This window comes from Grampus griseus (genome assembly GCF_964374135.1).
Source record: "Grampus griseus genome assembly, chromosome: 4".
NCBI lineage: Eukaryota > Metazoa > Chordata > Mammalia > Artiodactyla > Delphinidae > Grampus > Grampus griseus.
This window is the reverse complement of record NC_138997.1, coordinates 6,744,702-6,772,293: the sequence shown is the minus strand read 5'-3', so window position 1 is coordinate 6,772,293 and position 27,592 is coordinate 6,744,702. Positions and strand designations below refer to the sequence as shown.

The 27,592-nt window shown below is 36.4% G+C and overlaps 1 protein-coding gene across 3 annotated transcripts; it reads right to left on the bottom strand.

Annotated features, from left to right (window-relative positions):
• Positions 1–1,304: 1,304 nt before the first annotated feature.
• Positions 1,305–27,592, bottom strand: NUDT9 (nudix hydrolase 9). Of its 3 annotated transcripts, none has more exons than XR_014296641.1 (9): positions 27,239–27,592; positions 21,501–21,740; positions 18,005–18,100; positions 14,802–14,888; positions 11,202–11,313; positions 9,421–9,567; positions 7,719–7,803; positions 3,929–4,421; positions 1,305–3,365 (listed from the first exon to the last, which is right to left on the bottom strand). XR_014296641.1 is itself a non-coding variant. In XM_082653089.1 (9 exons), the coding sequence occupies exons 1-8, from the start codon at positions 27,343–27,345 to the stop codon at positions 6,866–6,868; spliced, it is 951 nt and encodes a 316-aa protein (XP_082509215.1). In that variant the 5' UTR covers positions 27,346–27,592; the 3' UTR covers positions 4,290–4,421; position 6,865. The 3 variants fall into 3 exon arrangements, 2 of the variants coding, with proteins under 2 accessions (XP_082509214.1, XP_082509215.1); XM_082653089.1 differs by lacking the exon at positions 1,305–3,365 and adding an exon at positions 6,865–6,942 and having other exon boundaries at positions 4,290–4,421; XM_082653088.1 differs by lacking the exon at positions 1,305–3,365 and having other exon boundaries at positions 3,907–4,421.

The following is a 27,592-nucleotide window of genomic DNA, read 5'->3' as shown; positions in this document are numbered from 1 at the left end:
AAATGGAATTAATTTTTCAATAAAAACAAAGATTTTCATATAGAAAGTATTTCAGCTTATATATGTACTAAGTTAAAAATAAGCTAAAAGGTAAACCCATTGATATCACTGATCATTGATTTTTCTTCTTTCACAGTTAATCATTTCTGTTTTGAACCAACTTGGGGTAAGTCCACAACTTTTAAGCTATTATAAACTACAAATCTACCTAATGGACTGAAGATAGTATCTTATTTTTTTTAATATTTAGGGCTTCTTTGGGGTAAAATTTTTTTGCTATGGTTATATTGATAAAAGCAAGTGATATTTAATCTCAGAAAAGGTAAGAATAATTCTTCTGAACCATAAAACCATATGGCAGAATGGAGCCCAAGTGATTTACCCAAATTAAATCTCATGAGTTATAAACTTGATTTCCTCCAGGATCTTTTTTTTTTTTTTCTGGCTGCGCTGTGCAGCACGTGGGATCTTAGTTCCCCGACCAGGGATCAAACCCGCGCCCCCTGCATTAGAAGCGTGGAGTCTTAACCACTGGACCACCAGGGAAGTCCCTCCTCCAAAATCTTTAGATCAGAATTTCTGCAGGTCTAAAACTGTATTCTTTTCATAATGCCCAGAGCATTTGACAAAATTTCAGTTTATAGAAATTAGGTTAAGAAATTTCAAACAGTAAATTTTACCTCAAGCTTAGTTTTGTCTTACGGACAATTCATAGCAAACAGTGAGAAAAGCCTGCTGTGAAACTACCAAATCTAGAAATGCTCTAATCTCAAGGCAAGCCAACAAGTCTCCTTAACACAAAAGCATCAGCTGTCTTGATAGAAAGGCTACAGACCTTGAGACTTCTGCTTTCTCACCCAAGTTTGCTTTCATCTAAAATATATACAAAAGAGAAAGAGAGACCAAAAAGGTATATTCCTTTTTAAAATATCTGAATTAATGTCAATTAAATGTCAGTATGTATTTTAACCTACCTTGAGAGAAGCTGATGAATCAAAATATTCTCAATCTTAATTTTGAGAAAGAAATTGGATTTCACGCAAGTTTTCCTTCTGAAAAGTTTCATTGCCCTAAAGTGTTTATTCTGTGTTTCTTACCAATCCAAATGCTCTTACCAGCCCATCAAGGGTGAAGTGGGAGAAATTAAGCTCTATGTTGCAGAAAAGACAGTTGATGGTTCAATTTCTCAGCATTTAGGTGTAACAGAACCACATTATTTGCTACCTCCCAACATTACATGATTGTACCCATACTAATCCATCAACATTAAATAAACATAATATGGGAGACATGGGTGGAGGCAAAGAAAAAATATGGCAAAAATACCTTTATATAGTAACTATAATCTGTATTGTTTATTTTGGCAGAAATAATTCTCTTACTACTATGTCAGAAGTTATATACGGTTAGTAAAATCTCCAAATATCTTTTGAGCATTATTATACATTTTTAAATACTTCTATCCTAAGAGTTTAACAGCTTCAGATTGTGCCCATATTGGTAAGTTAATAATATGATTAAAGGAGGTGTAAAGAAGACCAAATTAATTACAAGTGCTTTCTTCAAATGATGTGTTTTGAAATCAGTTTATTTATTCAAACTTCACAAATATTTTAGAAAATAACAGCAACCAACCTAAGTCCGTATACTGTCGGACAGAGTAGCATTTAGCCTCTAAAAGTGGTTAGAAATTTTAGGGGCCCTCTTCAGCATGTTTAGTATCTCGCTTCTATCTGAGTTTGAAATGCTTTGAAATCTCAAGAACACCTGCAGGCAAGACACCCTGACTGCAGCCGCTCATCCTTAGGTTAAGATATTATCAATAAATTGTCTCTGAGCCAAAATTATGTGAACAAGTTTAACAAGGCTCGCCAAATCAGATGTGGCCCTTACATTTCAAGCCACAAACCATAAATGGATTACTATGGATTACTATGGATAACATGAGTATTGCTTAAGTAATATAAATCTTCCAAACTACAAACTTAAAGTAAGAAATCATAAAAGCTTCATAAACGTAGTAGGGAATACAACAGACAGAGAATTGGCTCTGGAACCCTGCAGACCGGGATTCAAAATCCAGCTCTGTTGCTTACGGAGTAAACCTTGGGGCAACATTTCTAAATATCATTTTCATCTGTGAAATAGGAAAAATACCACCTAACTTCGCAGGATTGTTGTGTGAGGATTAAGTGATACGATGTAGATATTCAATAAATGCTATCTACCACTGTTTTAACTGTCTCTTGAAAAAAATATTCCTTATATCTGAAATATAAGTAAATATGAAGGCAATATCACCTAGTGATACAGGAGCAGATATTCCTCCAGAAATGTCTTAAACTAAAATTTTAATCTGTTTTTTTTTCTATTATCGATGGTGCTGGATACTTACAGTTAGAAGATTATCTACTTCTACCCTATCTGTAGGGTAGAGTAGTTTTATCATTTTGCATACTTTGCAAATGTTCCAATGAAAACTACAAAATGCCACAAAAAATTGATTATCTGCGGATCATGTGCTTTACTCATTCTTTAAGTAAAATTTTCATATAACCTAATATCTTTACTAATGTCAGGGTAGATGTGTCAAAAGTAAATGTCATTCTTTAGGCAATTGCTCAAACTTTCTCAAGAGCTTCTATAAGTAGTTTCAATTTTAGAGAATTCTATTCCATGCCAGGAAGAAGCAATTTCTTGCTACCAGACAGTAAACGTAGAATCAGACTCTTTCATGCTGGGACAAGGTTATCCCACCCCTCACCCAATGAGCAGATCATTCTTGTCAAGTACAAGTCCCTTGTTATGTACCCAAGGACCAGGATTTTATGGATTTTAGAAAATTAATACTGCACATAAACCTTGTAACTCTTCCAGAGAGGTTTGAGGCAGCATCCTGAAATCAAACATTCTAATGTTTCTCAGCAAAACTTATAGTCACACTAAGGGGAAAAAAGCCTCCTGTCAGTTCAGTTCAAATTTACCCCAAAGGAGTTTTGACACTAACTCGGGGTTGGGGGGAGAGAAAATAAAAAACAAAAAACATCTTTTCGATTGATTTACCTTAGCCCTAGTTCTGTCCTCTAGCTACAGAGTAAGCCTAATACTCTTTTCAAATATCTGAAGGAAACAACCACGTCTCTATCCCCTAACCCTCCTTTTCTTCAGATGCCCCACCTGTAGTCCAACTGGAATGAAGATGGAATTATGACAGTCCCTACCTCAGGCTGACAGGAATTAGTATCATGAGACTTTCCCACTGGATATCTTGGCCAGAACGTGATACACATGCGACAAGGCAGTGTTATTTTCCTTCCTCTTCCCTGCTTCCAAGAACACGTGGAACACCAACTCTTTCCTTTCCTCTGGGAATTACAATGTTAATAGTGAGTCTCTCAAAAACCTATGTCAGTCTTTAACAATCTCTTCCTAACAAAAAACACCCAAACTCCCAAAGATCTCCTCTGTGTCTGATTTCAGTTCCTTTCTGAACATCTACTTTTAATTCATTTATGGCACACACAGTTACAGTAGAATGAAATGCATATAGCAATTTAAATTACTAGTTTCCTGCACACATTTTTTTAAGTCATAATTCTTGGAAATGAGAACATGATTTCTTGTTCGCTGATCCTGACCTTTACCAGCTAAGAGTGACTGAAATTTCCTCATAAAACTTACAACTCTAAAGGCAAGAATACATGAGGCTTCCACTTTTGAAAGCAGCTTCAACAAGATCATGTAAAGCAAAATGCAAAGCAAATAATTTAAAGATAAATCAGATTAAACAATGGTGATCGGTGCTATTCTGAAAGAAGCTTGATGTGACAGGAACATCCTTCAGACCTCAGAAGATCAATGGGGGAAAAAAAAAAAGACAAACAAGAACTACATGGAAAGCAGAAGTTATGGCTGAACAGAAATTTACCTTTATTTAGATTCTGATTCTTCGAAGAGCATCAGTTGTTAAGTTTGGTTTAAGCCATGCTTAAATAAAATGCATACAAAATATGATTATTTATAGCTCTTTTGACTGGAAAGCAGAAAATTCTGTGTTCTGTTTCACCATATTTGCTAACTTTATTCTGATGCAAAACCTTCTATATGCAAATCATTTTGAAAGTGAATAAAATAATCTCCAAGTGATCTACCCCTGCCCTTTTTATATATGAGCTCTGTGACGCTGCCTTCTTTTCAGTACATGTTCCTTTGTTGCCATTTGGCTTTCGTGGAGATTGCGAGCTATAACCCATGGCAGTCAGTTTCAGAGTCCTCACTCCAGTGGGCATCTCGTTTCTCTGCCACAAGTTTGATGAATTGAAAGTGACTAGCATAAAGCTTGAGTTTATCACTGATGTCCACCCATTTCACTTTTCCAGCATCATCTCCAGCTTCTAAGGTAAGGTTATCCATTATCTCACCTGGTTACCAAAGAAAAAACATCATCAAGAAAAAGTAATTTATTCATTTCTTTTTCAGCATAATTCTGTATCTTCAAGTATTGCTACTATAATAACCTTAAATCATCATTATATTAAGTGGCCAAGTGAATTAAAAACTAGAATATTCCAAATTTCCCAAATGCCCCAATTTTAACTAAGTTCCTAAATTTTAAGTGACGGTACCAGTAAGAAAGCTTTTCTCTTTAAAAAGTAAAAATATTACCCTTCAAAAAAAAAAAGAGAAAAAAAATAAACATGAAAACTCACATCAAAATTCCAGAAGGATTACAGATTTAAATGTTAAAAAAAAATGAAAGAAAACAATTACTGATGACTCACTTTAGAGTCTTAAGGTAAGTGTACTTTTCCAAGTATGACACCAAACCAGGAACCATAAAATAAAATATTCAGTGGGGGGACGAGGTGGTGGTGGGATGACCTGGGAGATTGGGATTGACATGTATACACTAATATGTGTAAAATAGAGAATAAGAAGCTGCTGTATAAAAAATAAATAAAATAAAATTCAAAAAATATTTAGAGTTATATTTATAAATACATATATATTTATTAAAATATTTATAGTTATCAAAAATTAAAAAGAAATGCTTTCAATCACTGTTGGCAATCTAAATGGCATGTTTCTGTAGGACAATTTGGCAATGTTTTTCAAGAGCTTTTAAAAAGCAAATGCTCTTTGATGAGCATTCATTCAAAAAATATCAGAGTGCCTCTTATGCACCAGACTCTGTACTGGGGATACAATAAACAACCCAGCAATTCCACTTCAAAGGATTTATCCTAAGGAAATAAAAAGACAAGGCTACTGAAGTATTCAAGGCAACATTATTTATAACCAAAAAGAGAAAATGGGACATAACCGAACTTTCCATCTAGAGGGCACAGATTATTAAATAAATGATAAGACAGCTACACAATGCACTCCCATTAAAAGGGAAGCCATTCTATAAATACTGATATGGAAATATGTCCATAATATATTTTTAAGTGAAAATTCAAGTAACAAAACAGAATGTACAGTGTGAGCCCATTTTATTTTAAAAACAACTATATAAAATCTGGAAAAAGATAAATCAAAACGCTAACCGTGGTATCTTTGGGAAATGAAATAACTGGTGCTTTAAAATTTTTTCCACTTTATGTCACCTATTTTCTAAATAACTCATTATAAACACTATATCCTTTATCTTTACAATGATTACCTTTAAAATAATAAAGCTGCTTCTTAAAAGAAAAGAATCAATTGAATATTTCAGCATAACAGGTTTCTAAATCCCAGTGCTAAAATGACAGCTCTTTGTGTATCTCACAGCAACTACAACATCCAATTTTCAATGGAGAACCAGAATTAAGAAGTAAACCTGAATCTAAAAGTTAAATTAAAATATCTGATTATCTAAATAACAGTGTCCTCTAACATGCTCTTTATCAGATCTAATAATGACTGAAAAGCATCCTCCCCTTCTGGTCACCTAATAAATTACACAAAACAGAATTCTAAAAAGTTTAAAGTTTATAGTCTGACACATGAAGAGCTTGGAAATCATCACTCCTATCTTCACACACAAAAAATCTGAACAAACTGAAAATCAACAACTCTTTTTGGATCCATCAGAGAATTGAGGTCACAGGGCACAATGCCACCCTGAAAACTAGAGAGACAGGCAAATACAGAGAATCACAACTTACCAGGAACAGAATCCCACCTCTGGAGCTAACAAGTGGTAGAAACATTTAAAAGGTAACTGACTCATTTTTGGAAACTGATCTGTGAACTAGCTTGAGAGAGAAAATCTCCTGGAGGCACAGTCTTGGGGTGGGAGGGTCATATTTTTAGGAGTTTTATCTCAGGAATGCCACCAGGTTCTCAGAGTAAAGACAAGAAAAATCCCCACTTGCTTGCAGCAGGGAGAGGGGAAAAGTAACCATTCTGAAATTAGACAAAGCATTCTGCCCTTAAGGAAAATATTTCACCAGTCCTAACCAACCTGGGGGAAGGGAAATACCCAACTCTAGCCTCCTATCTCGCCCAAGGAGTGTGAGGGTGGAAGGAAGAAGCTGAGAAGCCGCAGTGAAGGTCACAGCCCAGGGGCCCAGGCTCACTGAAAAACTAAGCCCTAATCACTGAGTTCTCCTATGATTCTCCTCCAAAAGCCCACAAACCCCCTCCAAATCCCACAGCAATAGGGATTCCATAAAATAACAAGGGAGTGTAACTGAAAGAATTGCGTGGCACAGACCTTATTTAAGTAGTCTTTAGAGAAACCCAAAGACAACAGAAGAGACAAAAACAAAAACACCAGAGGAAATTTTAGCCTCTGACACATAAAATTACAGCAGGTAAGTACAGCCTAACTCCTAGTCAACTAAACATAAGGCCTCACACTAAAGATCTATTTACCTCAGTCTCTTTTACTGGATACATCATGTTCACCTTTCAAAACAACTAGAAGGCATGCTACAAGGCAAAGAGCACAGTCTGAAGAGACAAAACATCAGAATGAGACTCAGATATAGCAGAGATTTGGAATTATCAGACCACAACTTTTTTTTTAAGTTCAGAGAGAAAATAAAACAGTGAAAACAGTGATTTGAACAACTCAAACACTATAAAATCAACCTCTAGTGGGTCAGTCATTGTTTTTTAACTCCAAAAATACGGAGCTAACAAATTTATCAGTACTTAAGTTGTAGAGACCTGCTTGTAAATTATATTTGCATACTTCTCCTTCTGAAATGTTTCTTTTAAGTTCTCAATACCAGGATGAATTATCCTAATACTTTGGTTAGAGTTGTTGTTTGGAAGTAATGAAATTGGTGCTGGGAGTTTTCCGAAGTTCAATAAGAATGTAAAAGTGACAGATCTTCTAGTTCCAGCCCATTTTGTAAGGAAAAAACTGAGTCCAAGAGAACATGTGATTTGCACAAGGTTATACTGAGACAGGAAGGGGGCAGGGCAAAACCTTTAAAAGAATGACAACTTTAGGGCACATAATTTTAGTCTATAAATTTAACCTTAATTTTATATGCTACCAATGGATTAAAGGATATTAGTTACTGGTAACACTTTTAAAGCTTTCTTCTACATATTCTTTTAATATAAACAATCTGCTTTCATACAAATATTATCCTATAACCGGTAGTTGATTGACTTAAAATGCTAAAATAGTCCAGATTTAACTGTGCCCCAGTAGTCTGCTTCACTTAAATTGGATCCTCTAATTCAGTTAGCTTAAAAAACATAAGTAAGATTACCTGTTTCATCATGGTAATTCACAGCTTCTGTCTCCATCCATGCGTTATCAGTGTTCCGAGGATCATCAACATAACCTTTATATATCTATTTTTAAAAGGAGACAGACCAAAAAAAAAGTGCAGGGTGAACAGGAATGGGTAGAGAAGAGCATGCTACCTTCATTAGAACCAGAAATATCCTGTTGCAAACAATGCACGTTTAATTAACATTAGTGAACTGTACACTTAAAAATGGTTAAGATGGCAAATTATATGTTACGTGCTTTTTATCACAAAAAAAAAGAAATGTAAATATTACAGGACCTTTAATGTAGCATTCCATACACTTGTTTTACATTTCCCAGGGAGGAAATTCCCTGATGGTCCAGTGGTTAGGACTCGGTGCTTTCACCGCCAGAGCTCAGTTCAATCCCTGGTCGGGGAACTAAGTTCCCACAAGCCGCACAGCTCAGCCAAGAAAAAGTCGATGTGAAAATGAAATTAAGAAATTAAGAAAACAGGGACTTCCCTGGTGGTGCAGTGGTTAAGGCTCCACGCTTCCAATGCAGGGGGCCCGGGTTCAATCCCTGGTCAGGGAACTAGATCCCACATGCATGCTGCAACTAAGAGTTCACATGCCACAACTAAGGAGCCCGTGAGCCGCAACTAAGACCCAGCGCAACCAAATAAATAAATTTTTCTTAAAAAAAGAAATTAAGAAAACAATTCCATTTACAATAGCATCAAAAGAATAAAATATTTTTAAAAATAAATAAATAAATTTCCCAGGTAACAGTATTCTCAAGAACATTTTGAGGCAGCTTTAAAATTCATAAAACCCTCAATACCTCAGACTCTAATTTCAGAATTTAAGAATAGTCATATTTGGGCCACATGATTTTTTTTAAGAGTCTATAAGTATTTTTCTGTTTTAATAACTTCTGTGATTATAGTTTCAGACATGCAAAGATAGATTCTTCTAGTTAGAAATCTATAAATAAGGTTAGTAAAGACTAATATTTAAGCTATTAATACATGAAAAGATTTGGATCCAGCCATCTACGACAAATGTGACCCGAAACCCAGACAGCATATTGATAGATAAATAATTAAGAAATCCTAATTCTAGAAAGAAAACAAAGCAATTCAAAGAAAAGCCAATAAAAAAGAAAAGAAAATCTACCCTTTTCCTTATTATTAGTGCACATATACCTTATAAAGTGATTTTTTTTAATCACAAAGGGTATGTAGACAAAACAGCCATGAGACTTAAATGGTTATGAACAAGAAAAACTCTGAACACAATTTTTAACATAATTTAAAATATATTATATACATATATATATACATATATATATACATATATTTAAATATAAATGTCCTTTCAAAAAAGCTGAATTCATGCAAATTTTTTAAAAAAGAAAAGATTTTCCATTAGATGGGTGAACTCAGTGTCACATTAGCTCACACCTAAAGAAAAATTAAGAGGAAAAAATGTATTATAGTAAATGATGTAACTGGCCTAAAGTTGGACTATAAAAATTTGAGTAGAAATCTATTTACAGTTAAGAGCTACAATTAATTTGTTTTTATGAACGTGTATTTCAAATATACAAGTATTTCACTTTATTCAGAAAATGATCTACCAGATTTCCAGGTGAACTTTAAGTAATTTTCATTAATCCCCAGGACTAAATCCTTCCTGGAAATCTTCATTTCTTACCACTAGATGTTCCTGGCTGAAGAGCTTGTGCAACTTTTCCTCTAATTCTCTCTTTTCAGCACCAGATTTCTGTAAGGAGTTGAGAGCTTCCTCACCAAATTCTCTTTTCAGTGTGGCACTAATCTTCTCTCCTGGATCCACCATCCCCTAAGAGTCACATTTTTGTTTAGAAAAAGTAATAAGCTTCAATTCAATCAATAGATATTTACTGAGTGATGCAGTGGACATATATTGCTCTATCTGCCCATAATCTTCTGTGATATGTTCTTCTCTAAATCATTTGTTTCTAGTAGAAGCAGCTTAGCAGTGTATCCCATATACTCAACCATAGTAATTAGTCCAAAGTTAGCCTACGGTCAACTGAGCCAGTCAGACTCCTTTCCTGGTATCTTCCTAAGTCAAGCTATGGAAGGCAGGGATGCAGGCAAGAAAGAATACAGCAAATTGATACTTTCCCCATTGGTCATTCCATTCCAGCCAAACTGACCTCCTCAGTGTTCCTAGGATATGCCAGATATATCCCAACCTTAAGGCCTTTGTACCTGCTATGACTTCTGCCCAAGATGCTTTCCCCAGATATCCATCCACATGGTTCAGTCGTTCACCTCCTTCAGATCTTTACTCAAATGTCACCTTCTCAGGAGACCTTCTCTAACCACCCTATTGAAAACTGCAAACTCTCAAACACTTCCTAATCCCCTTCCTTGCTTTAGTTTTTCTTAATATTGATATTTATCACCTTCTAACATTACAGTAACTTGTTCATGTTATATTATCTGTCTCCCTCAGTGGAGTGTGAGCTCCAGGAAGACAAGGATGTTTGTTTATGTTGCTCTGCTGTATCCTCAATGTCTAAAATATTAGCTGACAAAAGGCAGATGCTCAAAATATACTGAGTAGATCAACGACTCTCAAAATTATATTAACGACAACAGTTCCCTGGCTGATCAGAATTTCAAATGACAATAAAAATATAAGATCCTGTGATGATATCATTGTATTTTGCATTCAGCACTGAGTGGAGTTTGACTATTTGGCTCTTATAATTAGCCTAAGCTTTTGTCACAGTCAGCTACAACCTTCATTTTCATTCCATTTTACCCGACAAAGAAAAAAAGCCATTCCTGCAGATAGGAGAATGTGTATATAAAGAGTCATCCTCTCATCAAACTATCTCCATTTCACAATATGGCATAAAATATAAAACCCACTACTGAACACATACACATTTTTAAAAGCCCCTTGAAATACACTACTGACATGAACTCAGTAGAAGTATACTCTTCCTGATGATATTATGAAAACTCAAAAAACTACAAGGAACAGTAATAGTGTTATCTTTTTAAAAATACTAAAAATCTTACCTTGGGCTTGGAATAGGTGTTGAGTTCTGAGATGAAACCCAATATTAGTGAGTATCTACTATACCAGATGCTTTATATGCTATCTCTAATAATCCTGTGAAATATGTATGATTATTTTTAAAACAAAGGTCTGAACTCCATATCACTAGCTCAAAGTGCAAAGGTCAAAACACAAGCCCGGGTCTAACTCCAAAGTCCATGTTCTTTCCCAAAGGTCTTAGAATTAGACTCAGATTCTAACAGCTTTGTTGTATTATCCTACATTTGCCATTGACAATGATACTTCATTGCAAAAGAATCACTGGGGAGGAATGGAGAATAAATGAAGTAGAAAAGATCCATACACAATAACCTTGTAGTAAATAAAGCAACTAAAAAGAACTTACAACACTGATTTGACTTAATTTTAATGCTTACCCCTGGGATGGCCCATTCTCCACAGTCTTTCCTTTTTATTGCAACAAACTGTAAGATGTTTTTCCCAGAAATGGGATGGGTAATTTTATTTCCACTTCTGTCCCTTTTCCACCTATAACAGTAATGTAAGGTCATAACTGATTTAGAACAAAGACCAAGGTTCTATTTCAAGCTTAAGACAAAGCTATAAAGATATATTTTTCTTTATAACAGAGTATATATAAATTTACCTCAAATCAGCTAGTTTTGTAAAGAAATATTGTTTTGTATTAAAAATATTCTTTATTTAGCACTGTTACAAACCAAGACAAATGTCTACTTTCCATAAAGGATATTATAGTATCCATAATAAAAATTCAAGATATAAACAGTTTTTACTACTTAAAGTAAGATTTATCAAAAAAAATTAAAAGCAGAACAGAATTTAAAAGAAGGGTCATAGGGTGGGATAGGGAGGGTGGGAGGGAGGGAGACGTAAGAGGGAAGAGATATGGGAACATATGTATATGTATAACTGATTCACTTTGTTATAAAGCAGAAACTAACACACCATTGTAAAGCAATAATACTCCAATAAAGATGTAAAAAAAAAAAAGAAGGGTCATAAAAGTTTTTTTTTTTTAATCCAAGGATCCTTTTTAAGAATTTTAAGTAGTGAAAAAGATCTGTAATATTTGCTTTTAACAGTTTGCCCTACGTTTTCAGAAAAGCAGATTATATGATACAGGTTCAGCTGGTCTCAAGAAAAGTGCTTCTCAATCTTTATCCCCGCTTTTGATAAAAGAAGTCTCACACTATCCTTTAATTTAATTTTATATCTCAAATTGAATTGCATTTTTTTAAAGCATCGAGGCGACATTAATTTCAGAATGTGCTTTTTCTAACCACAGCCTCCTTCACAAAGATGTTAATAAATCTCCCCTTCTCCTTCCCTACACCCACCACATCTACTTCCTCCTGCCGAATTTTAAGAATAGTTTTAATAGTCCCTTAGGCAAAGATAAAGATTTTGAACTTCCAGTACTAAACCAAAAAAGAAAGCCTATGATCTAATCATCACTACGCATGAGACTCAATAAAATATACTAGTTTAGAAGACCTAAATAGACATTTCTCCAAAGAAGATATACAGATTGCCAACAAACACATGATACGATGCTCAACATCACTAATCATGAGAGAAATGCAAATCAAAATTACAATGAGGTATCACCTCACACCGGTCAGAATGGCCATCATCAAAAAATCTACAAACAATAAATGCTGGAGAGGGTGTGGAGAAAAGGGAACCCTCTTGCACTGTTGGTGGGAATGTAAATTGATACAGCCACTATGGAGAACAGTAAGGAGGTTCCTTAAAAAACTAAAAATAGAACTAACTTATGACCCAGCAATTCCACTACTGGGCATATACCCTGAGAAAACCATAATTCAAAAAGAGTTATGTACCAAAATGTTCAATGCAGCTCTATTTACAATAGCCAGGACATTGAAGCAACCTAAGTGTCCATGGACAGATGAATGGATAAAGAAGATGTGGCACATATACACAATGGAATATTACTCAGCCATAAAGAGAAACGAAATTGAGTTATTTGTAGTGAGGTGGATGGACCCAGAGTCTGTCATACAGAGTGAAGTAAGTCAGAAAGAGAAAAACAAATACCATATGCTAACACATATATATGGAATGTAAAAAAAAAAAAAAAAAGTAGTTCTGACAAACCTAGGGGCAGGACAGATATAAAGATGCAGACGTAGAGAATGGACTTGAGGACACGGGGAGGGGTAAGGGTAAGCTGGGACGAAGTGAGAGAGTGGCATTGACATATATACACTACCAAATGTAAAACAGATAGCTGGTGGGAAGCAGCTGCATAGCACAGGGAGATCAGCTCAGTGCTTTGTGACCACCTAGAGCAGAGAGAGAGGGAGGGTGGGAGGGAGATACAAGAGGGAGGGGATATGGGGATATATGTATACGTATAGCTGATTCACTTTGTTATACAGCAGAAACTAAAACAATACTGTAAAGCAGTTATACTCCAATAAAGATGTTAAAAAAATTTTTTTGAATATAGTAGTTTAGATATGAGTGCCCAGATTTCTTTATATTGTGGCTGAATACCATATCTAACCCATAATTCCCCCCCTCAAAAGAGTTCATAGTCTAGCAGTGGAGCTAGACATGTATGTGAATAAACTACAAGAGTGACAGCTTGATGAGTACAGTAAATAGAAATGAAAGAATAATTGGTATAAGAAGACAACATCTGTTTTTAAGGATGCCAGAGACAGGAAACAAAGTTATAAAATAAAATAATGTATTCAAGAAACTGAAAGTATATGTGGCAACATAAGCATCAGTGAGGGAAAGATAGATGGTGAGGCTGGAGAAGTATGCAAAGAATTCATCAAATTTATCTGCTTAGAGAGCCAGAGAATATTTTTTAAGCAGGGAAAAAGCCATTAGCAATTTGTATTTTAGAAAGCTCACTCACTTTGACAAAAGTTTGGAAGTTGGTTTGGAGGGAAGCAAGACTGGAGGCAAGAAAACCAGCCAGAAGACTGTTACCATGGTCCAGGTACAAGACGATGAGCACAGGACTGAAGGTAGAGACAGTGAACATGGAGAAAAGACAGATTTTACCTTTACTTTTTTCTTTTTTAGCCTTTACTTTTTAAAAGTCATTTATATAGCACTTATTATGGACCTGATACTGTTGTGCTTTAATGTATTTATCCACTTAAGCCTCAAAACCAGCCTATAAAGTAGCTGTATTATTGTTTTTATTTATAGATGTGGAAAATGAGGCGCAGAGAAGTAGATAACTTGCCTGAGGTTGCAGAGGAAAAAAGTTGTGTAAACCAAGATTTGAACCCAGGCAATCTGGTTCCAGAATCTGCACTCTTAATCACTACACTATTTTACTTAAATTAAACAAACAGAATTTACACTAATTAGGTAAGAGGAGGGATAAGGTGGCAAATGATGGCTCTGTCCACTCAGAAACGTTTACTAGCACCTACTACACCTCATGTGCAAGGAGCTGGGAAAACGAAGACTAACACAGAGCCTCTGCTGCTCAGGCAGCCAGCCAGCCGGCCAGTCATGGCTAGAGCCCTGGGAAGAGAAGCTGAATACAGAGAGATGCTGCTGGGCAAAAAGGCAGGACCATGCAGATGATGAAAAGCTTGCATATCACATTTACATTCTCAGATTTTATCCTCAATGGACTCATTTAAGGATTTTAAACAGAGTAGTTTCTTGTTATGTTTCTGTTAGTACCAAATACATTGTCACTAAATTTAAAACAAAATTTCTTGATACAACAGAAATAATATATCATTTTAACTAGTGAACCTCATTAACATTTATTAAATGCTAATGATATTCCTATGTATGATTCATATTCCCTCCCTACTTCTGATGGTCCACACCTTCCTGTTTCTAACCAAACAGGAAAGAAAATCATACCGCCATTAACTTTTTTTTTTTTTGCGGTACGCGGGCCTCTCACTGCTGTGGCCTCTCCTGTTACAGTCTGTATTTATCCAATTACTCAGCTCTTTGCTACTGAAGTATGTTTTAGTTCTTACCTGGTTATGATGGGATCTGCAGCATGATTGGGGCCCCATCGCCCCAAAAGCCCCCGGCCAACCAGTCCTGTCCGTCCTGCAGGATTTCTGAGAAAAAAAACCCATAAAATCAATTGAATGTGCTCATCTTTTTTAACACAACTTGATATGGCCCAAAACAAGGTAGTAAGAGCAATAAGAAGGAAATAATATCTCTACACAAATCGAGTAGCACTATTACATATTTGACACTCAAAGTACAGATTTCCTTATAGTGTTATTTAACTCTTCTTTCGTGCTTGTCTTAAGTTTTGGGCTTGATCCAGGAGGAGGATCTCATTTCTATAGTTGTTCTACAATATAAGAATTTGTTTCAGTTTTCACCTATACTTCAAAATTCAAACTAGAATCTTACTGGACTCAAATCTGGAAGAATGAAATGCTCTGCACCTAATCATCGTCTACCTCTGCGACAGCAATGCTTTATCACTGAGGACACCCACACTTCACTTTCTCAACATCCTCTTTTCCCATTCCACTCTCCTACAACCTATCTCACTCAAATAGTTTTGGTTACATTTTAAAGTCCATTTTTTCACAGTGGGTTCGACTAGATTTTTATTATCAGTAATAGATATTTTGTAGCATATAATGAGATAGAAGTATTTAATATTTCAAGATTTCAAATATACCAAATTCAATTTTTTATAACAATTTTATAAAAATGCCAACTACTATTTAACCTAATGCCACACCCAATGTTCAAAAGTCTGTCAGATAAACATAGCAACACTCATGCCTGAGTGATTTTCTTCCAGTTTCTTCCAATATTCCTTAAATGTTCAACTTCCATTATGTAAAATCAAATGCCCTAATCTGCAATCTTACCTATTTAATGTTATATCTTTGATCCTCCCAGTATATGAAAGTAAATAAACAACCTGTCAAATTTTCTTTTTCAGCCATCTCTTTTTATTCTGGTCTTCCCTGTGACTTTTATTAAAGTTGAGTGAATCTTTATATTGTTTTATACTAGACTTAGAAATATTTCAGCAAGACTTGCAAATAAAAACAGAAAGACAAGACACCTGGCCAGGTGATGATAATTCTACTTTTCAAATTCAGGAGGAGGGGCAGGGTGGTCAGCAGCTATGTTTTATTCCATGTAACCATACACCCCTGAATACAAAGGATCAAAGCCAATATTAAGAGAGATAATGTTAGTTTTTATAGATGACCAAGCCTGTTACTTATAAACTAGAAGCTGTAGAAAAGACACATAGATTATCCTATAGCCTGAGCAGCAGAGAAACTTGTTTGCAGAAAAAGAAAACCAAAGGCAACATATAAAGAAAAGCAGACATAAAGCAGAGAGACAGTTCTAATGGATTTCCAACTCCACCCTTTCCTAAAGTTAGCTGCATTTCTGCTCTGGGCTTGAGATGATCCTATAGCCCTGTGGTAAACTTCACTTTTTCACTCAAGCAAGCTAGAGTTGGTTTCCATAAGTCAGAGAGTCTTGACTAAAACAACAGGCTATCTTGCCTTTGCTGACTATCCTTTTATATATGTGCATGTCTTTTAATATATTTTACCCAGAAAAGAATCTGAGGAGTAAGTCAAATGCAAGGAGAGTTTGACTTGAAAAGGTTCAATAACATAGAAAGGCAAGTAAGTAATGAACAAAGAAAGAATTTAGCAAGAAAGACCAGGCTGGGGTGAGAGGAGCTCTACTATCTCCAAGTCTTAGAAGAACTAAAATTATTTTAGTTTTTGCAACATTTTTACGAGGTAATAAGCATGATTACCAAATCTGTGATCCTTTTTTTTATTTGAGGCATGCTAATTTTTACATTTCTTCCTAACTTGTATAACGTCTTCTTAAGGAAAATGGAAAATTTTGGAGTTGTGTAGAAAAATCATTTTTAGAAGTACAAAAAGAGGGACTTCCCTGGCGGTCCAGTGGTTAAGACTCTGTGCTTCCACTGCAGGGGGCACAGGTTAGATCCCTGGTCGGGGAACTAACATCCCACATCCCGCTCACATGCTATGCAGCACGGCCAAAAAAAAATTAAAAATAAAAAAAGTACAAAAAGATACGTGATGTTAAATTGTTGGGTTATTTTTATTTTTACTCTTATATATTTGGACAAATTCTTACTTTAAGGTATTATCTCATTTTATAAATAACTACTGAAATACAGTTTTTAATCCTTTCCTTCTCTGTTAATCTATTCAATTACAGTTGACCCTTGATCAATGCTCCCGTATAAACTTATAGTCGGCCCTCTGTATACACGGTCCCCCTGTATCCGTGGTTCCACATCCAGGGATTCAACCACACTCAGACGGTGTAATTCTGTAATATTTACTATTGAAAAAAAATCCATGTATAAGTGGGTCTGTGTAGTTCAACCCCTGTTTTGTTCAAGAGTCAACTGTAATTATTTCTACTTCAAGGTAAGGTTACAAGAAGATGCATTCAAACCCTGTCTCTACCACTCACTCACTGTGTGCAAACAACTTAACATTCTCCCTCCTTACCTGTAAATGGAACTAAAAATATCCACCCGCAGGGTTATTGTGGTGATTTAATTAGATCACATACATAAATTCTTTCATACAATGTCTGGTATATACAAGCACTCAATAAACATTAATTATACTGATAAAATAAAATGTATATTTTAACGCAGGACAAGAAAATTTAAACATAAAATTTTCTGTGTCCGTCTGGGCCTCCACCCTCCTTCCTTAATGTGCAGTGTGCATCTGCACTGCACATTAACCAGACCTCCTCAAAGATGGGAGTGCCTGCTTGACCATAAAAATCCACTTTTTTCCCCTTTATTCTGACACTAGCAATGTAGCTTCCTAGAAGAATGGCATTCTCTCCCAACTCTGAAACATGGCATGGTGACTTGCTGCTTGCTTTGTATGTGCTCACCTGGACTATGTATCTTCGGTGAACTTTATGTGAAATATCGGTATGTCATTTTAGTGTACAATCCTTCGTCTCGAAAATGTATATGACTGTATCTTCGAACAGGTGGAACAGTTCTCAGAGCTTTCTGAGAGTCTGTCTTCCGGGTTATAATCCTCAGTTCGTTTGAATAAAATTCCCTTCATTCTTCTTACCTTGATGGTTAATTGAATTTTCGTTGACAGTATTTTCTACCTTTTAAAGACCCATTATTGTAAGATGTTCCATCCCCAGTACCTACCTAGGTCTTCCATTTTCTATCTCATACAGGCCATTCTGGCTCTTTCTCTCAACATGCCCATCCTTTTCATTAAACTTCGGCGAAAAGCTGCTTTCACTGTAATGAGAATACCAATGCAAAATAAGAAATAATGACCCAATACTACCAACAGCTTAATAATGCCAGTCAGTTATTTATAAAAGCAGTATCCTTGAAACTAAATTTTTAGTTACAACTTTAGTTAGTTTTCATTTACAAATTCATCAACTCCTTCAAAACAGTTTCTGGAAAAAGAAGATCTGTTTAACCAAAACACCTTGTAAGACAAGGATATGTGTTGTAACCCCTCTGGGAAGGACTAACGGCAGACACACTGGAGCTCCTCCCACATACTACAAGAAAGTCTATGTTACTATTAGCAAAGTGGAATTGGCCGTGGGCACAATATGGCAATTAATGGTTCCTATAGTTCTCAAACTAAGATTCCTTCTGATATTTTGTCGTTTCTACTGTTTCAAAGTAATTTTAATTTCTTCAAATGTACACTGATTAATACGTTGATCAAAGTAAACCCACAAAACATGAATTCACCCACAAACTTCATAATAACCATGATGTAGATTAAAATAGATGTAATATGCTGGAAATGTTCCAGATGTGATCTGGACATAGCTCTGGATTACAGAGTTATATACATATAAAATCTTACTGAGCTACCCCTGCATACTTAAGAAATGTATACTTTACTGCATGTATGTCATACTCAAAAAAAAAATTTTTAAGCTATAAATAAACTACTTTCTTCCCCATTATGAAATCGCTGACATAGCTGCACTGACGGTGAATATGTATATAGCACTGGACAGTTCACGGGCAGCTCTGACATAAGTTTCACTTTTTTTCTTGCTTTAATTCCAATAAGCAAGAGAATAGATATATTTGTGCTCTGTTTTGGAAATAATTTCCAACTTGAATGATCCAGACATTTTCTCAAGACTTCTAACCATTCTTCCATTGAACGCACATGTAAAAATAATTAAATGGTAAAAATCATGAAATTATAAAACCAACTTATAATGCTCTTGGGACTCTAGAAATGCACCATTATATGTGGAATCTAAAAAAAAATGGTACAAATGAACTTATTTACAAAACAGAAATAGAGTCACAGATGTAGAAAACAAACTTACGGTTACCAGGGGGGAAAGGAGGCAGGGGGATAAATTGGGAGACTGGGATTGACATATACACACCACTATATATAAAATAGGTAACTAATAAGGACCTACTGTATAACACAGGGAACTCTACTCAATACTCTGTAATGACCTATATGGGAAAAGAATCTAAAAAAGAGTGGATACATGTACATGTATAACTGATTCACTTTCCTGTACACCTGAAATTAACACAACATTGTAAATAACTATACTTCAGTAAAAATTTTAAAAATAAAAGAAGAAACTAAATAAATATTGAATACTAGTTAATGAAATACTTGTTGAAGTATATAGGGGGAGATGTACTGATACACCAAAAAAACAAGATGGGGTCTTCCCTGGTGGCGCAGAGGTTGAGAGTCCGCCTGCCGATGCAGGGGACACGGGTTCGTGCCCCGGTCCGGGAAGATCCCACATGCCACGGAGCGGCTGGGCCCGTGAGCCATGGCCGCTGAGCCTGCGCGTCCAGAGCCTGTGCTCCGCAACGGGAGAGGCCACAGCGGTGAGAGGCCCACGTCCCACAAAAAAAAAAAAAAAAAAAGAAAGGAGGAGGGATAGATGGATATATATGTGATAAAATAAGTATAATAAAATGTTGATAAAAGAATCAAAGTGGTGGATTTATGAGTGTTCCCCATAAAGTTCTTTCAAATTTTCTGTATGTTAGAAATGTTTCATAATAAAATTTTAGATAAATAAAGGGAGCCATCTTCTGGGGGAAAAAAAGCGTGACTCTAGGTATAATTGAAGCATTAACGCTAGTAATAAAGCTTGATTTAGACAGTGACACAAATTTAACTTTTAAAACACAAATTGAATGAAAAATAAGAAGATGTATTGTCTTTCTCTGTTTACACTGTATAGCACCCCTGCCAACATCATTAATTTTAATTGTACATAATGTGTATGTATAATATACGTGTAAACATGTACATCCTCTAAAATGAGGGAAATGGAACTCATTTACAGCTAATAATTTCTCCACAAGTTAGCTTCTTGATTAATTAATAATCCAAGTACTATCACAAACACACCTTTGGATTAAATAAGGAAACTGTGGGTAGAAATCAAGTCACAGCAATAAGTGACCTGGTAAAGTTTAACAACCTAATGAACTAATATGGATCAATCCAACTAGCAAAAGTTCTTATTTAACTGACTAAATAAGGCCTTGAGAGGACGATCATTTATCATAAATTTACCCATTAAATCAAACTTATAAAATGTCCCAAAACTAGGGCAGCAGTTTAGCAGAGTAGTTAAGGGCATGAAATCTGAAGTCAGACTGAGCTCAAGTCCAAGCTATACCATCTACTAGCTACATGACCGGCCATATGCAAAGGACAAACTTTCTGTGCTTCCATTTTTTGTGTGTTTTTATTTCTCTATAAAGTAGAAATAACAACCCTGTCTGCCTTCCAGAATAGTTATAAGAATAAAATAAAATAATGGTTATAAAACATTTAGTACAGTGCCTAGCTCACAGTTAGCACATTTTACAACTCTATCATTATATTTATCAAAAGAAACATAAATATAAAACATGAATCAACACAGCACTTCTCTGAATTTAGTCAAAACATTTTTGCTTGACTTTTTTTTTTTCCTCTTTCTCTCTCCGTTTTCTATCCCTTTTCTATCTTCTCACACTGGTCTAATTTTATCATCATCCTGTTCTTAGTAATCTGGAAGAAGTTTCTGAAAAATATTCACTATTCAAATACAAGTCTATTTTGTGGAAAATAACCACAAAAGGTGTTATTGATAACCCAAACAAAAGAAATAAAAACAGAGACCACCACTTATCATTTCATAAAGTAAAAAACTCCACAACAAAATAGACTTACCTATTTGGAAAGATCACCGTAAAACCCCCAAAAGAATAAACAAAAATGAACTGAATAGCTTTGGCAAGAATTCAAGCAAATGTGAGGGACTTCCTTGGTGGTCCAGTGAGTAACACTCCGTGCTCCCAATGCAGGGGGCCTGGGTTCAATCCCTGGTTGGGGAACTAGATCCCACATGCATGCCGCAACTAAGAAGCCCGCCTGCCACAACTAAGAGCCCGTATGCCGCAACTAAGAGCCCATGTGCCACAACTAAGACCTGGCAGAGCCAAAATAAATAAATAAATAAATATTTTTAAAAAAGAATTCAAGCAAATATGGAAACTGAGTTATAATAAAGTCAAGCACTGGATAAAAACTATTTTTCAACCATAAAATGATAATTTACAAATACAACCATTACCTTCTCCAAAAGTCTTACACCCGGCTAACACCAACTAATTTACTCACCTGATCTGAGGATCTGCCCACCGAGGTCCAGCCAAGACAGAGACTGCAGTGTATTCCACAGGATTATAGTCTTGCCACTCAACAAGCCAGCCTACCTTTTCATTAGGAACCTGGCTGCGTTGAACTTTTGAACCTGGGTAAGGAGATGTCCGAGCCTTGTTGTGGGAATTCTCTTTGGTACCATCAGAACCAGACATCATGTTGGAGTTAAGATGAAATCCACAGGATGAAAATGAGTTACTGGGAGGAAAAAGAAAAATGTTTTATATAAGTACAAAATTAATTAATTAAAGAACCTAATTCACAGACCACAAAATAGAACTTTTCAAAGACTTAAAAATCAGAAAATTCTAATTTGATGCATATTAGTGTAAAGATCCAACATCTGTGAGAGATTATTTTCAAATATAAAAATATTGCTAGGGGGCTTCCCTGGTGGCGCAGTGGTTGAGAATCTGCCTGCCAATGCGGGGACACGGGTTTGAGCCCTGGTCTGGGAAAATCCCACATGCCGCGGAGCAACTAAGCCCGTGCACCACAGCTACTGAGCCTGCGCATCTGAAGCCTGTGCTCTGCAACAAGAGAAGACCGCGACAGTGAGAGGCCCGTGTACCGCGATGAAGAGTGGCCCCCGCTCAACGCAACTAGAGAAAGCCCTCGCACAGAAACTAAGACCCAACACAGCCAAAAATAAATAAATAAATAAATTTATTTAAAAAAAAATATATATATATATATTGTTAGGGACTTCCCTGGTGGTCCAGTGGCCAAGACACTGTACTCTCAATGCACTGGGCGTGGGTTCAATCCCTGGTTGGGGAACTAGATCCCACATGCATGCTGCAGCTAAGAAGCCTGCATGCTGCAACTAAGAAGCCTGCATGCCTCAACTAAAGATCCTGCATGCCACAACTAAGATCCCACACACAGCAACAAAGATCCCGAGTGCCGCAACTAAGTCCCAGTGCAGCCAAAATAAATAAATAAATATTTTTTTGAAATATTGCTAAATCTTATTAATTGAAACCTACTCACTGAATTTATTTTCATTGAGAAAAAGGGACAGAAGTTTACTTTTGTTAGCACAAATGTTGGGGAAGATAAGTTTGTTATAAAAATTCAACCACAAAAACAAATGTAAAGGAAGACTCTTAGGTCTACACGAAGGAATCAATTTTATAAAATAGTTTACGGTCTAACATACATGTGTAAAAAATGTATGGCAAAAATAGCACAAAAGAATAACAGGAAATGGAAATATACTGTTGTAGGATTCTTACATTATACACAAAGTAATGTATTATTACTTGAAGTCAGACTGTGATAAATGTACAAATTATAAACTTTAGAGTAAAATAAGAGGTGTAGAGCTGAAATAACTAGATAGTATATACAAAAAAAGAGAAAACAAAAAACTGAACCTTTACCTCACAGCCTACACAAAAATTTTTCATTTCTCTTCCTAAGAATTTAAATGCCTTCTCATTATTCTTAGAGATTAAAATTCCTAATGACCCTAAATTAGGATATTTAATATGATAAAGGGGATTCTGAGAACATGGTAAACTGATGACAGCTCCCTTCCCTTGCTCTCACAATACTGTAACAATTTGCCCTTCCTGAGACAAATGGTGGATGGGACAAACACCAACTTTATGGGGTGGTGAAATAAGTCAAATTCATGTGCCTCTTGATATCATATAGCGAGAAGCACAGAGCAATCATTTCTGAGGTATTCCCTACAAGAATATATGACCTGAGTCTAGACATGAGGAAATATATGACACACCCACATTAAAGGATAACTTACAGAATAAAGGTCCATACCCTTTAAATCACTAAGGTCATGAACGATAAAGCTAGAAGAACTCTTCCAGATAGAGACATGAAAATTAAGTGCAATCGATGAATATACTTATATCCTTCGACTCAGTAATTTCATTCCTGGTAATCTATCCCATAAAAATGAAATAACCAGACTTCCCTGGTGGTGCAGTGGTTGAGAGTCCGCCTGCCAATGCAGGGGACGCGGGTTTGTGCCCTGGTCCGGGAAGATCCCACATGCCGCGGAGCGGCTGGGCCCGTGAGCCATAGCCGCTGGGCCTGCGCGTCCGGAGCCTGTGCTCCGCAACAGGAGAGGCCGCAACGGTGAGAGGCCCGCGTACCGCAACAAAACAAAACAAAACAAAAAAACAACCCAATTTAAAAAAAACGGGTGGAGGATCCGAATATTTTTCCAAAGAAGACACAGAAATGGCCAACAGAACATGAAAATATGTTCAACACTGCTAATCATCATGGAAATGCAAATCAAAACCACAATGAGATATCACCTTACACCTGTCAGAATGGCTATTATAAAAAAGACAACAAATAACAAGTGTTGGTGAGGATGCGGAGAAAAGGGAACGCTTGTGCGCTGCTAATGGGAATGTAAATTGGTGCAGCCACTACGGAAAACAATATGGAGATTCCTCAAAAAAATTAAAAATAGAACTACCATATGATCCAGCAATTCCACTCCAGGGTATTTATCTGAAGAAACCAAAAACACTAATTAGAAAAGATACACACACCCCCATTTTCACAGCAGTATTATTTATAATAGCCAAGATATGGAAGCAGCCTAAGTGCCCATCAAAAGATGCATAAAGATCTCTCTCTCTCTCTCTCTCTCTCTCTCTCACACACACACACACACACACACACACACACACACACACAGTGGAATATTACTCAGCTATAAAAAAGGAATGAAATCTTTCCATTTGTGACAACACGGTTGGACTCAGAGAGTATTATGCTAAGTGAAGTGTCACACAGAGAAAAGAGAAAGACAAATACTGTCTTTCCACTTTTATGTGGAATCTAAAACACAAAACAAATAAACAAACATAACAAAACAGAAACAGAGTCATAGATACATAGAACAAACAGGTGGTTGCCAGACGAGAGGGTGGTAGGGGGAGGAAAGAAGTGGAAAAGGGAGAAGATTAATTGAGGTACAAACTTCCAGGTATAAAATAAATGAGTCACGAGTATGAAATGTAAGATGTGGGGAATAACTATGTTATCTTTGTATGGTGACATAAGGTAACCAGACTTACTCTGGTTATCAAGTTAAAATGTATGGAAATATCAAATCACTATGTTGTGTAACAGGAACTAACATAGTGTGGTAGGTCAATTATACTTCAAAGACAAACTCATAGAAAAAGGGATCAGATTTGTGGTAATGAGGCAGTGGGGGCGGGGCTAGAGGGCAAACTGGATGAAGGTGGTCAGAAGGTACACACAAACTTCCAGTCATAAGACAAAAACGTACTTGGGAGATAATGTACAACATGATAAATATAATTAACACTGCTATATGTTATATAAATATATGAGAGTGGTTAAGAGAGTAAATCCTAAAGTTCTCATCACAAGGAGAATTTTTTTTCTATTTCTTTAATTTTGTATTTATCTGTGATGATGGATGTTCACTAAACATGTTGTGACAATCATTTCATGATGTATTTCAAATATTTATGCTGTACACATTAATCTTATACAGTACTGTATATCCATTTTATCTCAATAAAACTGAAGGGAAATATTATGAAAATAAATTTTATATTATAGGTATATAAGTATATAGATTTGGTTATAACCTAACTAAGTCTTCAAACAAGGACTTAATCAAATTTGTTTTTATTATATTTCTATTACATTTTATTTATAACTACATTATTCAGCAAACTTCACTTTTATACCTTCACAGTCAAATCAGAGGGGATAATTTTAGCAAAAGTATTAGAAGCCTTCATCAAAATTTCCCCAAGACCTCCGTTACTCCTTTGATATTCAAACCATTCTTGCTTGAAACACTATCTTTAAATTGGTTTTGTCAACTTTTTTTTTTTTTAACAAGAGCATTATGTCTTTTATTTTCCATGTACCTGTCCCTGTGTGAATCGAGGAACGGATACTACCTGCCTTTTTTTTTTGAATAGACTTTATTTTTTAAAGCGGTTTCAGGTTCACAGCAAGACTGTGCAGAAAACACAGAGCTCCCATGTACCCCCAGTCTCCCCACCACACACACATGAAGCACCCCCCATACCAACATGCCCCACCAGAGAGTTACATTGGAAATAAGTGGGCCCAAATGTCCTAAGTGAGCAGTGGGACGTAACCATGGAAATCAGCCCTCCTCCCTCCCTACCCTACAAACAAAAAGTCAGTATTAGTTGTTTGTCCCCAGGATAAAACCAAAATTTAAAGAAAATGAAGGACTAGAACCTCTATTGTGAATTAGGTATTAGAGAACACAGCAGAAATTTAGGCTTAATATCTCCGTAATTCACCCTGAGGAAATAAAGTTGGGGCAGCTATGTTCAGCGGGGAAGCTGCTACACAAGTGTAAAGTCTGGAACGGGAAGGGGGAGGTTTCCAGCCAGTCCACCTGCTGCCACCTGCTCACACACCCTCAGCCGAAACCGTCAGGTCTAGGTGCACTGGTACCTGGGGGCAATATTCAATCAGTGCTCCTGTTTACAGAAAACAATGCCTATTATCTACATTAATCAAAATATAAATAACTAGCATCCGCCAGATGTTTGAGAAAAAAACAAGGAAAAGGGACCAAAAAGGAACAGAACCAGTGACCCAGAAGGGTCAGACAATTCAGGAAACAGAAAATAATTTTTATTCTAATTATTAGTTTTACAGATTCAAAGGACTTTTAGAGCCATAAAATAAGAAAAGGATATTAAAGAGAGCAATTAGGGGGAAAAAGTTCTTGTCAAAATTTACGATTCAATAGAAGAGATGACAATGCACAGGACAGCAGTCTGAACTAGTAATCTAGAAGATAAATTTGAGGAAAATCTCTAAAAACTTCATACAAACAGACAAACCAATGGAAAATTAAAGAAAAAGAGAAACAGAGGCACTACCCAGAAAGTCCAAAAGCTATCACTGGAGTTCCGGGGGTGGGGAAAAAGGACAGGACAGAAGAAAAAATGGGGGAAAAAACAAATAGAAGAAAATTTCCTCGTGCCGAAAGTAAACACGACATGAGAAGCAAAAATATAAACAAACAAGAAACAAACAAACAAAAACTCCTAGAGGCAGCCTCATAAAATTTGTTTATTACTCCGCGCCTACCATGGGCATGGTACCTAGGACATCGTGTTTAGAAACCAGAAGAAGAGAGGAATAAAAGGAGGAGGCAGCGTGAGCTACCATAAATGCCTGAATTTATCCAAGGCAAATTTTTTTAAAAAGGTAACTAATAAATATATTATCTACACTGAAATGGAGAAGTGGAGGAAAGCAATGACGACTTATATTTTTCCTTTTACAGCATTTATACGGTTAGCATCTTTAAACTACGTGCATGTGCTAATTTTAACAATAATGTTTTAAGTATTAACCAAAAAAAAAACACCAAAAAAACAAAACAATGGCACGGAACAACACCACACCCAAACATGTGCTATTTAAACTCTCTGGGGACAAGAATGTTAGTGACTCATGGAGGATGGCAAAGTTCGAGTATCATAAGAAAGGTCACTACCGCTTGTTTTTCTCAAAAGGCAGGTAAAACATTTTAGAGCCTTTTAAAAAACGTGTATATGGCCGTAAAGAGCTGGGACCCAAGCAAAGCCTACTGAAGCCGCCCGACCAGAAGCTGCTTCCCCCTCACAACACAAGGACTCGGGACAAGAAGCCAGAACTAGAAGAGGGAATACCTGCACGCCGCGATGCTGCAACGGCCCAACGACTTGAGAGTCACTGAGGCCAAGGCCACAGAGAGAGACACGGTGGCTAAAGTCTTCCCCAGGAAGCGTCCGGCCATCAGCAGCCCGCGGGAAGATGTGCGGAGCGGGGTCGCTGTTAGCTTGGGCCGCAGCCTCCGGCCTCCCCACACCCCTGGGCCCCGGGTATCCAGCAGGCACTAGGACCGGGCGGCCCTCGGGTTCCGGAGCGGGAGCAGCCAGTTTTATCTCATCAACACACAGGGGACCAAACGCCCTCCCCAAGCAACGGCCCAGCTCGACACGCCGCCCAGGAGAGGCCCAAGCGGCCAGCGCCAGCAGACGGGA

Bases quoted from the DNA above. Each gene is read 5' to 3' on its own strand.
- NUDT9 (XM_082653088.1), bottom strand. From the start codon at position 27,345: ATGGCCGGACGCTTCCTGGGGAAGACTTTAGCCACCGTGTCTCTCTCT. The intron at 9,568-11,201 runs GTAAGCATTAAA...TGTGACTCTTAG, and splicing joins GAGAATGGGCCATCCCAGGG to GGGATGGTGGATCCAGGAGA. The intron at 7,804-9,420 runs GTAAGAAATGAA...TTTTAAAAATAG, and splicing joins TCAGCCAGGAACATCTAGTG to ATATATAAAGGTTATGTTGA.